The sequence below is a fragment of the Euprymna scolopes genome, chromosome 21, assembly GCF_053919585.1.
Source record: "Euprymna scolopes isolate OS-2025 chromosome 21, ASM5391958v1, whole genome shotgun sequence".
Classification (NCBI taxonomy): Eukaryota; Metazoa; Mollusca; class Cephalopoda; order Sepiida; family Sepiolidae; genus Euprymna; species Euprymna scolopes.
This window is the reverse complement of record NC_136502.1, coordinates 10,628,506-10,643,462: the sequence shown is the minus strand read 5'-3', so window position 1 is coordinate 10,643,462 and position 14,957 is coordinate 10,628,506. Positions and strand designations below refer to the sequence as shown.

At 34.2% G+C, this 14,957-nt stretch overlaps 1 protein-coding gene across 1 annotated transcript in view; it reads left to right on the top strand.

Moving 5' to 3' along the window:
• Window positions 1-14,957, top strand: part of LOC145243052 (protocadherin Fat 4-like) — a 139,792-nt gene that overhangs the window by 1,128 nt on the left and 123,707 nt on the right. Inside the window, 1 exon segment of the mRNA XM_080106158.1 lies at window positions 12,006-14,466. Within this exon segment, the coding sequence (XP_079962284.1) occupies window positions 12,043-14,466 (2,424 nt within the window). The 5' untranslated portion in view covers window positions 12,006-12,042.

The window sequence follows — 14,957 nt, the reverse complement described above, 5'->3', positions numbered from 1 at the left end:
TTAAATTAAAAAAAATAATAAAATCATGCACATTTATTTTGCAGATAAAAAAAATGATTTTTTTTTTTTTATATTTGTTAGGTCCAGAAAAAAGTTTGGTAAAACGTCTTTAGATTCTTTTATTTTAATTGTTTTTTTTTTTTTTTTTTTAGGTTTTAGTTTTGAAACTTTAATAAAAAAAATAAACAGAAAAGGACTGAATTAAAATTATTAAAAAAAAAAGCAACAAAAAACTTTATATTAGCTACAGGTGCATGAATAAACTTGACAACATTAAATAAGTTCTATCGCTTCTATTTTAAAATTTAAATTGTTGTTTAGAAAGCTTATTGTTCAGAAAAAAGAAACATGAATATTTTTCACAGTTTCTTGAATATATACACTAACATGTTTTTCTCTTAAAATAATCACTGAACCAAGAAAGCCAAAAGAAAGATACTGTTTACTTCAATAGTGGCAGAAAAGTAAAGTAATTTTATAACTTATAGATATGATCAAATTTTTCAATTTAGTCATCATTTATGTTTGTAATAAATTTTAGCTCCAAAATATTTTTTCTTTTAAATTATATCTGTTTTTGGAACATTTGTTTATTCCTCTAAAAATCACGTCTTTTATATTGGTTAATTTTTCACTTGTGACATAAATAAATTTTAGTTCATTGGAAATGTGTGATTAAGTTTGAACGTATTTTATTTTTCTTAACATATTTTGATCCTCTCTTTTATTTTAGGAGCACTTAATTTTCGAAAAGTGATTAAACATTTTTGTTCTAAGAATTAAGAAAGATAAAATAAATTTATAAACGTTTTTTTTTTTTATTGAATATTATCATGTAAATATTTTTAATCGTTGATTTTTGTATACCGAACCATTAACCAACATCTTAAATGAACAGCCGGTCAAAATAGGTAGATTTATTAAATTTTATTTCCATACCTGTTAATTTGGTTGTGCAAATTGTTAGTGTAAATGTTAACTTTCAAAAATATGATGTATTTTTTAAATATTGCAAAGAAAATGATAATAAAATATATGAAGTGCTTTTTTTTACATAAAAATTTTTGTAACAAAAAGTTAGTTTTTATTTATTATATATGTATTTAACACGTTTTTTTTTTTTGTTTAAATATGTTATGAGGATTAGAAAGAAAGGTAACACAAGCTAAACAAATATAAAAGGAAAGAAAAAGAATTAGTTTTATATGGTTTGCTTTCTTTCCGTTTTGTTTCTTAAAGTTTTGACAGATTTTGACAATAATGAATTTTTTAAATCTTATTTTGTCTTTATTTTATAGTTCGAAATAAGAATATAGCGTATCTGTCCGGTTTTAAATGTCCGTATGTTAGAACGTTTGTTGAAGTGTCACTACGTGATGAGGGAATTTCAAGCTTTAATTTTCCGCCGAGCATACATTTTCGGTTTGCGAATATTAAGCCGCGAGATGAGCAGTCAGCACTTTTTTTTTCTTCTTCTTTTTTTAAAATTTCATTTTAGTTTCCTGTGGGTAAAACTGAACATATGGAAACTGATGTATCGAAACAGGAAACAAAGTTTCACGTGCATTTCGAGAGAGAGAGAGAGAGAGAGAGAGAGAGAGAGAGAGAGAGAGAGAGAGTCTGTATTTGATGAACAATAAATTAGCTAGAGGAAAGATGATGTAAGAGATATATAATAACATAAAATAAATAACAGTGCAATAACGTTATTTGTTTAAAATTAATAAACAAATAGTACATAAATTACTATTTTTGTTTTTTATACGACAGGTGAGGTGGTGATGGTGAGGTGGGTGCGCATGCAGAAATTGATGTTCTCGTTTGGTTTGTGTGAACCCAAATGAAACAATATTTGACTGTCCAGACATTACTTTCTAATCGACAGTTTAAAGTCTTCCAAATCACTTTCGAGCAGCGCCCAGCGGACATTTATGAAGTACGCACATACCGGACACTTTTTAATGAGTAATAAATGGATTGAAATATGTTTGACTTGAGCGTGATCCTTCTAAAGGAAAAGGACGTAACTTTTAAATAAAGTTTTAAGCATAAAAGTCAAGTATCATGGTTCGTTTGCGCTCTAAAACAAGATAAAACGAAAGGCATGGATTGTCTCACGTGCCCCTATTGTATCAAAGAACCACTATTTTTGTGAGACCATATGGTCGGTACTTAGCCAAGAACAATGACCCTATCGTACGTCGATCAGGGGAAAATGTGATTATTCTTTCTTTTCCTTCTCTCTGGCGTTCGTTTTTCATTTCATATTTTAAAAATTAGCGAAAAAGTGTTGTTAAACCGTATGTACTCGTTTCCTACCTTAGTTCATCTACCCACGCATACAAAATGAAAATCAAGTAAATAAAAGTAAACTTGATTTTTTTTTTTTTTCCTAACCCGCGTACAAGAACGATGAAGTGGCGGTGTATTGTTTGTTCGATTTTGTCGAGATATCCCATGACGATATAAACTCGAACATCTGGATATGTCAAAAGAATGTTTTATGCACAGGAACGCGACTGGTTGTTTGGAATTTAGTAAAACTAAAAGTAAATCTAAATGCAAAGTCCCGTTTCAGCTTTCGTTAAGCGAGCGACATGTGAAACAGTAGAAAAGTTGCAGACAAAACAAAATCCTAAACATATGTCAAAAGGTGAAAATGGTGACGTTTGAATAACCAAGTGGAAGGGAGGTAACTCTGCGACTAACCAATTGATGCAGAAACTGAGCTAGACAAAACGTGATAGATAATGGGGGCATCAGATAAATAAAGGGAAAATTATTTCAAACTAGCATCAAAGTAAAAATGCTCTTTTATGTAAATAATTGAATTTGTTCAAAAATATCAAAAACAAATAAATAGATTATATATCTGGGCAGGAGCTGCTAGAAAGGACTTGTCCTGCCTTGATAGAGTTCAAAATAGACTTCGTAGCCTCGTAGGAGATGTCCTTTTCTCCTCCTTGCAACCTCTATCTCACAGAAGAGATGTTGCGAGTTTGTCTCTGATGTATCGTTATTTTCATGGAAAGTGTTCGACTGAGCTTCAATCTATGGTCCCCCCTCGCTAAACTTTCACAAGAAACACTCGTCTAGCTGTAAACACTATCAATAATTTCCCCCACTCTTTATCTGTGCCTAAACCTAAACGTAGATTCCATGAACAAAGATTCTTTCTTAGAACTGCACGCCTGTGGAATTGTCTTCCGTTTTCCTGCTTTCCGGCTGACTACAATATGGTTGTGTTCAAGTCTAAAGTAAATAAGTTCTTGATGAGCCGTTCCATATAAGTTATCAAATTTACCAAATTTTCATTACTAATGATTACTATATTGTCCAATTTCTACTGTACACTCTTTAATCCTTATCCTTGAGTGGCCTTGATAATGTGGTGATGCCTATGTAAAATATATATATATATATATATATATATATATATATATATATATATATATATATATATATATATATAGGGGATTAGAACAAGAGTCTAAAGAGAAGAGTATATTTTAAAGTATTAGTAAATTCATTAATACAATTAAAATAAAATTAAAGAAAACAGTGCTCGTTGTAATGTACATACATAATAAGCTCAATAGGCATATATGCCCTAGAGCTATTTTGCTATTGAGTAAGATGATTAATAATTTGTAATTAAAATTAAAAATTAAAAATCTGTTTCATAAGGAAGAACAAAAAAAATCAATAAATTGTACGATCATTTCGGAAACGATGTTTTTATTGTGATAGACAGTGAGTCTTTGACAATAATTTTATGATATAGTTTTTTGAAACAAAGTCACCTCATCATCAAATATATTGGGGCGGGGGTTAAAGACACCAAAAATAAACCTAGCATTTTTTATTTTTGGTGTCTTTAAAAAAAACCCACCCAATATTTTTGTTGATGAAGAGATTTTGTTTCAAAAAACTATATCATAAAATTTACAATTTATTGATTTTGTTTGTTCTTCCTTATGCAACAGATTTTTAATTTTTAATTTTAATTATAAATTATCAATCATCTTACTGAATATGTATATGGTAATCAAAATGGTGAACTTAAAATATATTATAAATATTTATTTATTAATCATTTGTTCATATATATATATATATATATATATATATATATATATATATATATATATATATATATATATATATATATATATATATATATAAAGAAGTGAACCATCGCGTAAATTCAAAAGACTAAAATAAGATGGAAAACGGGGTGAGGAAAAGGAAAAAAGGAAAAAAAAAATGTATATATATATATATATATGTATAACTACTTCATTTACTCACATAAAATTAATATACGAAAGTATAGATTTATGCGTAAACTTTAAGTATTTACTTCAAAAGTGCTCAATACGTAGGTAGAGCTAGTTAGTAATTTATAAAATATATATGGCGATTAAGCTACACTGAATATTCGGCGTTTCATCCACTCTAGGACTCCTCAGGCTTATGCACGCATAAGCCTGACGAATCCTAGAGTGGATGAAACGCCGAATATTCAGTGTAGCTTAATCGCCATATATATATATATATATATATATATATATATATATATATATATATATATAATGTAAAATTTTATTAAGCTAGTTTTTTCTGTATTTGCATTTTGTATAATTCTGGTGCTTCTCTTCTTCTGATAAGAAGCATTTAACTTTGAAATGCCATGGCCTACAGGTTTTTTTTTTCTTAATTTTCTCCTTAACTTTTCCTTATTGTACTGTTAATATAATAAGGTTATACATAACTTTTATTCCTCATATATATATATATATATATATATATATATATATATATATATATATAATGTCCCACTTTCAACACTTCTCTAACAATCTGATGCCGCTTTTGTAGAACGATTTATGTTTGACCTCAGAATATGCCTGATATCACTCCCTCTTTAGCATAACATCTCTTTTCTTGGACTATTCTTTTGGGATCAGCAAACAGTCAGTAGCTCTTGGGGAATGATCTGGAGAATAGAGTAGGTGTGAGAGCAATATTCATGTCATCATCATCTTTTGACTGTAGTCGAGATGATGGAGGTCACATGGTCACGCTAGATATCCGGTCCCTCATGACTGATTTCAGGTCCTGTCTCTCAACATTGGTTTTCATGTATGTTTGCCATTATTACGATCAACTTGTTGAACAGTGTCTTAGTGAAGAGTACTATTTTTCTTCATTTGTGTTCGTTTTTTTTTTTTTACATTTTTCCTTCGCATGTATGTATAATGCTAGTTAATGATTGCTATTGATAGTTTTTCCTTTCTCAAAGGCAATACAATACAATATACAGTGAGAAGGAACACAAGCCTATACACCCGAGATTACAGTCTCTCAATACACATCATCTTTAGATTTGTAGTCAAAGTGAAGTGGGTGATTCCTCTAGTGTTTGTCTAGTCTGGCTTTGAAGGTATTAAGTGACTCTGCAGACACCATTTCTTCCAGCAGCTGATTTCACACATTCACCACACATTGGGAGAAGAAGTCTGCTCAAACAGACCCAGCTGCCCCCTTCTGATGTCGCTGCTTATCCAAACACAACGAACGCCCAAATTTCTTTTTATTGTGTTGGAACAGCAGCAAACAACACTCTGAATCGTTGTTGTTGCTGATGATGATGCTGCTGCTGCTGATGATGAACAACTATGAGAAAACATGGCATCCACTTTGAACATTGCTTTCTCTTTGACTAATATCAGTGTATACACTGCCTTCTCATATCTTTAACTACTATTTCATGCAACTTCAATTTATGATCGGCCAAAATAATTTTCTTAATGTCTTCTAGATTCCTAGGGCTGCTAGACTTTGGAATTCCCTTCCGGGTTCTTGCTTTGCTGATTGCACTGACATGCAGAAGTTCAAGTGTAACATAAACAGACATTTTGCTGCTCAACTCCATACATAGTATCCCTGCAAATTATGTCCCAGATAATAGACCCATACATCACAGTGCACTGTTCCTTGTTAGGGGTGAAAATGCAATAAAAAAAATAGGCAATCTGAGCATTCACTATAATTTTTATCTGTATACCTGCATATTTAAAGTCAGCATACTTCCTAAATATTGTTTTCCAACGGAGCAGAATCGGACTAAAGTTTAATAAGCCATTCCTTTACTTGAACAGTATTTTCCCTCATCAGAATGCAATGTTTTATCAACATATGAAATTTAGATTCTTCCATTGTTTGTAACATTTATAACAATATCTTTACTTAAATAACTGTAATTTGTAAACTAATAACCCAATTAAGCCCAAATTTTGACACATGCTATTTAAAAATGCAATAACAGCAAATAATATCATAACAATATTTCAAAATTAAGGTAGACTAAAAATTGAAGCACCTTCATCCACAAACTTACTGCTTCCTTGTATCACAGCACTTCAGTGTAGCTAGACGTACATCCAAACAGCATAACATTAATGCAGGAGTGCCTCAAGGGTTGATCCTAAGATCACTATTATTTCTGATATTCTTCAACGACCTCCCTGATAATATTGTGTCCGAGATGGGTATATTTGCTGATGATACAGCACTCTATAACATGCATGAGGAAAGAACAGATGTACATAAATCTAAGATAATAGCAGCACCCTTAGAAAATGACCCCCAGACCATAGTGGAATGAGGCTGGTAACATTTAATGCTAGTAAGACTAAGCTGCTCTCCTTTAACAATTACAAGAAGCCTTCCCAACCACCGATAGCTATGACAAATAACACTGTACCTGAGAATTCTTCCTTCAAACTTCCCTGCTTAACATTCACAGGCAATATGAACTGGAACATTGAGGACATTGTGAAGGCTACTACAAAGAATGTGAGTTTCCTCTATTGTGCTAGAAGACTACTCACACCTGAGAGTATCATGTACCTCTACAAAACTAACATTCGTCCATGCATGGAGTGTTGTTGCCACATCTGGGCCGGTGAATCTACCACTAGTCTCTCTTCTTGGATAGGGTCCAAATAAGAGTCTCCAATCTAATTGCAGTTAAATGGGCGGGTAAACAGCAAAAAAAAAAAAATAAATAAATAAATAAAAAAATAAATAAATAAAAGAAACAAAAAGTTTAGCTAGAATTCGTCACTGTCAACTTCGTCACTCACAGCTTTCTCTCTCAACTTCTAGCATGCCTTTTTGTGCTGTCACCTCTGCCAACAGGCATTTTATTAACAAACTGACTCCATTCCATTTACATATGTGTGCAGTGGGCGGTGTGATCTTGTGCGATTCCACAAGATTACACCTTATAAAGCGACGACTGCCATCTGTAATCTCTCTCTCTCTCTCTCTCTCAGATCCCACTTGAAGGTAAGTCGTATAGCCACATAATGCACACACACGTGGACGCTTTTTTCTTTACTTATTACACTCAACTCTACACTAATATCCCGTTTTGTCAACTAAATCCCAACCCCTGTCCCGTCACTGCAATGTTGCATTCCTGTGTCTGTTTTACAAGTATTTTAATGGAATGTGCTCTGATGAACTCATTACCCTTATGCCCCTAACAAACATACCCCTGACAAACCTGCTTAGCAACAAAATTATACCCCTTCACTGTTGAAGTCCCTAAATGCCAGAAAGCTTTCTACTCTAATAGTTTCTTCCCTCAAACAGCTAGACTTTGAAATTCCCTTCCTGCTGCCTGTTTTCCTCATTGTATTGATATGCAGAAGTTTAAATGTAATGTAAACCAATATCTTGTTCATCTTCCCTAAGCATGGTCTGAAATAGTAAATCCTTCTGTCAAAATGGTGATATGTCTTCTTTGAGGTGAATGTGAGCAAAAATAAAGTGGGTGGTGATTGGAAACTCATCAGAAATAATATCAGACACGCCTCATGGGGGTAAAACTGTATTTATATGTTACTGAATGGATATTTAATATAATCAGGGTATCCTTAGCAAAAACCTGACTGGATGATTATTTAATACTAGCAAGGAAACCCAAGCCGAGGATTGAATGATGATCAACAAATGTTTCACCCTCCCAGATTTTTACTGTCATCAATAATCGCCTGGGAGGAAGCTTCACATGCCTCCATGCAGTAACTTAGTCTGAAATATGTTATTCTACATTGCACTATATAGAACCTACTGTTTCTTTTATAAAATTATTTCATATAAAATTCTTTCCAGTTAACAAAAAAAACATTAAGAATTTTACGTCTGGGGTTTGAACCTACAGACCACGTCTTGCAAAAAAATAAAAAAAACAAAAAAAAAACATGTAAATTTTCAAGTCTTATAAAATTCTTTGCAGTTTATGAAAGAAAATTAAGAAATTTATGCCCGGAGTTTGAACCTACAGACCACGTCATGCAAAATTAAAAAAAAAAATAAACATGCTATCAACTTACCCACAGTAGAATTTTCACGGCCCATTGTTCTATCATTGTTGCTAAGTGACGACATGGAAAAAATGGCTTTACCGATGATAGATAAATTAAAATAACGGTTTCGATTATCGATTATCGGTAATTATCGAGAGTATTCTGAAACAAAACTTAACTAAGATTACTCCCAGACTTATACACTAAAGTTCTGTAAATTTTAAAGAAAATCTGTTCAGCCGTTTCCGAGTCTATAAGGAACGAACACACACAAACACACGCACACACAGACAAAGTTGCATTTATATAATTGTACCTATTTACTATGCCTCCCCGCGGGACAGAGTTAGACACCAGGGTCGTTTTTTAACGTGGAGAAAAGGTACAAAAATAAAAATTGTCTCAGTCGTGAAGGATTTCTCCTCCACCGAAAGAGAACAAGAAATAGAAGTGCAGCATCTGAAGAACAGATGCTACACTTTGATCTTGTCCCAAAGGCCAAGAACGAAAGATCTAGGTTGTCTTTTATGGTTTTACATTTAAACATCTTATTAATGCGGATGTGCCCTAGAGGTAGATTATTGGATTACTATTATTCCTGACTAGCAGGGAGACCTAACATTGCCTTGGATTAATGAGGATCAATGAATGTTCCACACTTCCAAAGCTTTTATTGTTATTGAAATCAATGAAATCGCCCATTTTTCAATCAAATTGATTGATTGCTTGCTCTAGTCAGGGATCCACCGTAATGTACCAGGAAGAAGCTTCACATTCTTTCCTGCAGTGACTTATTCCACAATACATTTTTTCCATGTCGTCACTCAGTTGATTTTATAAAATTATTTTTATGTAGTAGATTGAATTAAAGTTTTAAATGGAAAAACTATGTATAATGGTTCCGTTGTGGTATAAACAGAACTCTTATTTCAAACACATCCCTGTCTTATCAAAGTATTTACTATTGGTTTTATACACGCAACCCTTCTGGTTGTGTAGTTTGTGTAGTGATAAACTTCTCAAATGCACTTGTATTGTTAGGCTGTATAAGGGTGTTAACTCTGGTTAAAATTGAACTGTCCTTCTTTAATTGAATTTTTTTTCGATGCTTATCAGGAGCATTTCAATACAAAACCTATCTCAAAACATTCCCAGATCCATAAAGTACATTTGTGTGAAATTTCATAAAAATCAGTCCAGCCCCATTTCAGAGTCCATAGGTAACGAACTCACACACCCACAGATAAAGTGCATTTTATGTATAAGTAAAGATTTTTATTAACAACTTCGCTGATGAAATTTTGTCCAAGGTAGGTATATTTGCTGATGAAATCACGTGAGAAAAATCAACACACACATCTAAGGTAATGGCTGAATCCTTAGAATATGACCTCCAGTGAAATGGGGTTATAAATAGATGGTAATATTTAATGCTACTAAGACAAAGCTTCTTTCCTTTAACAATTATAATAAACCATTTTAATCACCTATAACCATAGCAAATTGCACCCATACCCGAGAGCCTGTCAATCAAGCTCCCCAGCCTAGCATTTACAGATAAAATAAATTGGAACAAGTAGATAGAAGATATTATTAAGGCTGCTACAATGAAAGTGGATTCCATCTACCATGCTAGAAAACTTCTCTTACCTGCCAGTATCTTATAGCTCTACAAAGCCAACATCCATTTATGCATGGAGTAATGTTGTCACATCCGGCCTGCTGCACCAATCACTAACCTCACCCTCTTAGAAAAACAAACACTAATCTCTTATTATCTACCAAATTGCTGCCCCTGTCCCATTACCGTAATGCTGCATCCTTATGCCTCTTTTACAAGTACTTTAATGGAATGTACTCCAGTGAACTGGTGCTCTCCTTTACCAAGTTGACACACCAGTTTTCATTAGATGAATAAAGTTAAGCAATGCTGAATCTGGTTAGTAGCAGATGGGTGACGATTTGAGAATACCAGGCACTGTATGTAGGAGGCTGTCGACACCAAACTGCAAGAACTGTTAAAGCTAACACCATCATTTCCCTTGACAGGGATATACATACATCTGGGGACCACTTGTGAACCTAATATTCCCATGAAACTTCCTCCTTCAGGGGAAGCCTGTTCAACCTTCTTGGGTGAATGTCACTGGCATGCATACATATTAATGCCCCCCCCCCTCCCGATAAACCTAACAATCAGCAAAATCCCACTCTTCTTCTGTAGAGGTTCACAGATTGCAGAAGGCTTTCTCCTCTAGTAGCTTCTTTTCTCATACTGTTAGGCTCTGGAATTACCTCCTTGTTCCCTGTTTCTCTGGGTACACCAAGATGCTGAATTTTTTATGTACTCTCACTACAAAACTCTCCACTTCACAGGCGATTAGCAATAAACTAACCTCTTCTTAAAGACAGAAGGCATTGCCTTGGAGGATGGACCTCCTACAACTGCACAGGACCAGCATCCTTCCACAATCAGCAGGGAAAAGGTCATTACAAGAACGATCTAGACGCTGCTAATTTGGGGACTGAGGTAAAAAATAGCACCAAGGTTGCAATCTCAATCACTATAGTCATATTATGTCTGTTCCGTTTTTTTTTCTTCTTTTTTTTTTTTTTAAATCCACTAAATTTACATACTAATCTATCTTTTCATGTTTTTACTCTAATGTGAAACTGAAACAATTTTACATAGGCATCATCGCTTATCAAGGTCCAGAGGCCATTCGAGCATAAGGGTTAAAAAGTGTACAGTAGGCAATTGGACAATATAGTAATCGTTAGTAATGGAAGTTTGGTAAATTTGTTAACTTAAGACAAATGGTTTATCACGAACTTGTTTACGTTGGACTTGAAGACAAACACATTGTAGTCAGCTGGAAAGCAGGAAAACGGAAGACAATTCCACAGTCGTGCAGTTCTAAGAAACAATCTTTGTTCATGGAATCTACGTTTAGGTTTAGGCACAGATAAAGAGTGGGAGAAATTATTGATAGTGTTTTCAGCTAGATGAGTGTTTCTTGTGAAAGTTTGGCGAGGGGGGACCATAGATTGGAGCTCAGATGAGCACTTGCCATGAAAATAACGATAAAGCAGAGACAAACTTGCAACATCTCTTCTGTGAGAAAGTGGTTGCAGGGAAGAGAAAAGGACATTTCCTACGAGGCTACAAAGTCTATTTTGAACTCTATCAAGGCAGGATAAATCCTTTCTAGTATCTCCTGCCCAGATGTGGCAATAGTACCCCATCCTTGGACGTACCTGGCTCTTATATAGATAGAGAATTGCATCAGCAGTGAGATATCTACTGGATCGATAGAAGGATCCCACCATTTTTCCAGTGGGCATATGATTTAAACTCATTAGCTTATGTTGTTCGTTGGATCCTTTTGTTCATGTATATTTCCAAGAAACCAAATCCTAAATATTTGTGTCCAAATTGTTTTAATCCAAATGATAAGAATTAGCTTACAAAAAGAAAGATGGACATAAGTAGAATAAATTAAAATTAAAATTAGAAATTAAATTTAAAAAATCCTAATATTTATTAGGTGTATTCAATTATTTATTTGTTTTTAATAAATTATTTATTTATATGTATGTACATATATATATATTTTTTTTCAGATGCAGTGGAGATTCTACCTGACATTGCTCCGGATGGATGTTAGATTCCTGTATTGTAACAGATCTATCAAGGAACATGTTAATATCATTGTTCATAATATTGCTGGTCCAACAAATGTGTCTGTGTGTGGACCTCAACTATACTGTAAAAGAAGGCAGAAAGCCTGGCACTTATGTGGGTGACATTGTGGCTGATTCACATTTGCTGGACAGTGTGACGCCACAAGACCGCAACCAGATAAGATTTAAACAGATAACAACTAACCAGCTGTTTACCGTATCCGAAACGACTGGGAAACTTTACACAGCTAAATCTGTTGACACCGAATTGATGTGTATATTTAACAAAGAATGTTTTAAAATAGTTGAAGTGGCTGTACAGAAGGGCTCTTCATACATCAAGGTATTGCAAATCAAGGTGAAGCTGGAAGATGTCAACGATAACCAACCAAGGTTCCCCGTGACACAGGTCAGCATAGAGTTTTCAGAAAAAGACAGCAAGGGCACAAAGATCTTGATACCAAATGCTATCGACAATGATGTAGGGGATGGCAATTCTCAAATCACATATGAGCTTATAAAGAAAAGAAACGAACCATTTATATTGTGGATCTCAAAGAGTATTGATGGAACATCAAAGCTTTTTATTAACTTGGAAGAGAAATTAGACCGAGAAGAGAAAGATACTTATTTGATTCAGGTGGTCGCCAAAGATGGTGGCACACCAACCATGCAAAGTATGTTGGATGTACATATTTCTGTTAAAGATGTTAATGATAACATGCCGATATTTTCTCAAAAAGCTTACAATGTTTCTATAAAGAACGAACCAAGTGAAACATCTGCAATTATCATCATTTCTGCCAATGATTTAGATTCTGGATTATACGGAAGGATAACGTATCACTTCAGTTCAAAAACTTCGGATATTGCCAAGACACACTTTAAACTAAATAAAGTGACTGGAGAGATATTTCTGAATAAGAGGTTTACATTAGGGCAAGAGTTAACTAATAAGTTGTATGTGGAAGCAAGAGATGGCGGTACTCCTTCACTGAGCTCTATAGCTTTGGTGCTAGTTAATGTGATCAATCAACAGAACACCGCTCCGATAATCGATGTGAACTTTGTTTCAGAATCTTTAAACTTTCCGGAAAACATTAAAGTAGGCAGTTTTATAGCTTATGTTAGAGTCACTGATCATGATGTCGGGCAAAATGGTAAGGTTAGCTGTGTATTGTACCATGATAAATTTGAGTTACAGAATTACGGCATTAAACGGTTTAAAGTAATTCTGAAGAAACCACTTGACCGAGAGATTGATGAATATCATGATATTACAATCACATGCCAAGACAAAGGAACCCCCCGACTTCATAGCGAAAGCACATTTACCATCCATGTAAGGGATGTTAGCGATGTACAGCCACAATTCTCCAGAAAGATCTACAAGTTCAGTATAAATGAAAATGAGAAGGCCAAGTTTCCTATTGGTTACATCAATGCAACTGACCCTGATCTTGGGCCTGGTGGGAAACTAACCTATTCGCTCATCTCAGACAACAAATATTTTCTACCTTTCCAAATTTCAGACAGTGGACTGATAACAACAGTTATGTCATTGGACCATGAATTTCAAGACATCTACGAGTTTCAGATCTTGGTGAAAGATAAAGGAACGCCCCCACTCAATAACACCGTAAATGTCAATGTTGAAGTTCGAGACGAAAACGATAATGCTCCATATTTCACTTTCCCCAGCATCAATCCGTACACAATGAATGTTGTTTACCATCCACACCACACGATCAACATCACAGTTATTGGGGCGTTGGATAGAGATAGCCGAGAAAATGCGTTCCTCAAATATGAAATAACGTCAGGCAATGACAAGCAGTTGTTTGTGATCAATCAGTATACTGGCTTGCTCTCTTTCACTCGTGTTGTTACTCAGTACGATGCAAAAACATATGAACTTGAGTTTGTTGTCAGGGACAGTGGCAGTCCCGTTTTGTCTGCAACAACCACAGTGATCTTGATCATAACAATCAGCAATAAGACTTCAATTTTACCAGTTCCACCAAAAGAAGAAACTGAGGAAAACATACAATTTGATTTTCTAATAGCCATCGTATCTGTAGCTGTGACTGTGTCTGTGGTCATCACGGCTATTATTTCAATATGTTACATAAGATACAATGACCAAAGAAAGGACTCGCAGAGAAGTAAGACAAATTTTTTGACCAAATGTGAACAGAGACAACTAATGTGTCCTTCCTACCTTGCTGCTTCTTGTAAGGATGTTCCCATAGTTGGCAGCATGGATCATTGCTTAGAAAGAACCAGAAGTTCCCAAGGCACTAATTCCAGAGGTGGCACTCACAAAGAAAACATGGACATTGTCCAAAAAGGAATTGCATCTGGATTAGATTTTCACACAGCTTCAGAGGTTATATATCAGGTAAGTGAAATAAATTTCTTTGATATTTTGTTCAGTATATGAGTGAAAAGAAAATTGCAACACCTTAAAGTATGTGATAACAATAATAATAATAATAATAATAATAATAATAATAATAATAATAATAATAATAATAATAATAATTCTGATTTCGTTTATCAACATCTCTCTGGAAAGGGATGGGATTCATTTCCAGAAGATTTCCCTTAATCTCAGCTTCAAACCAGGAGCTTCAAAGATCAAGCATTTTCTTAAGGATGTTGGTGGTACCTATAATTGCAGAGGTCTGAAGGCCGCCTAAAACATTGGGGATTTGTAGTTTTTTCAAGTGTCCTTCCAGACGACTTGATACTACTCCTAGTGTACCCACTACGACCGGGATTATTTGTGTTTTATACCCGTGTATACGTCTTATCTCAAAGGCCAATGGAGCATAATTGCTCCACTTCTCATTCTCATTCTCTCTCACATTCCTGTCCCAGGGTACTGAA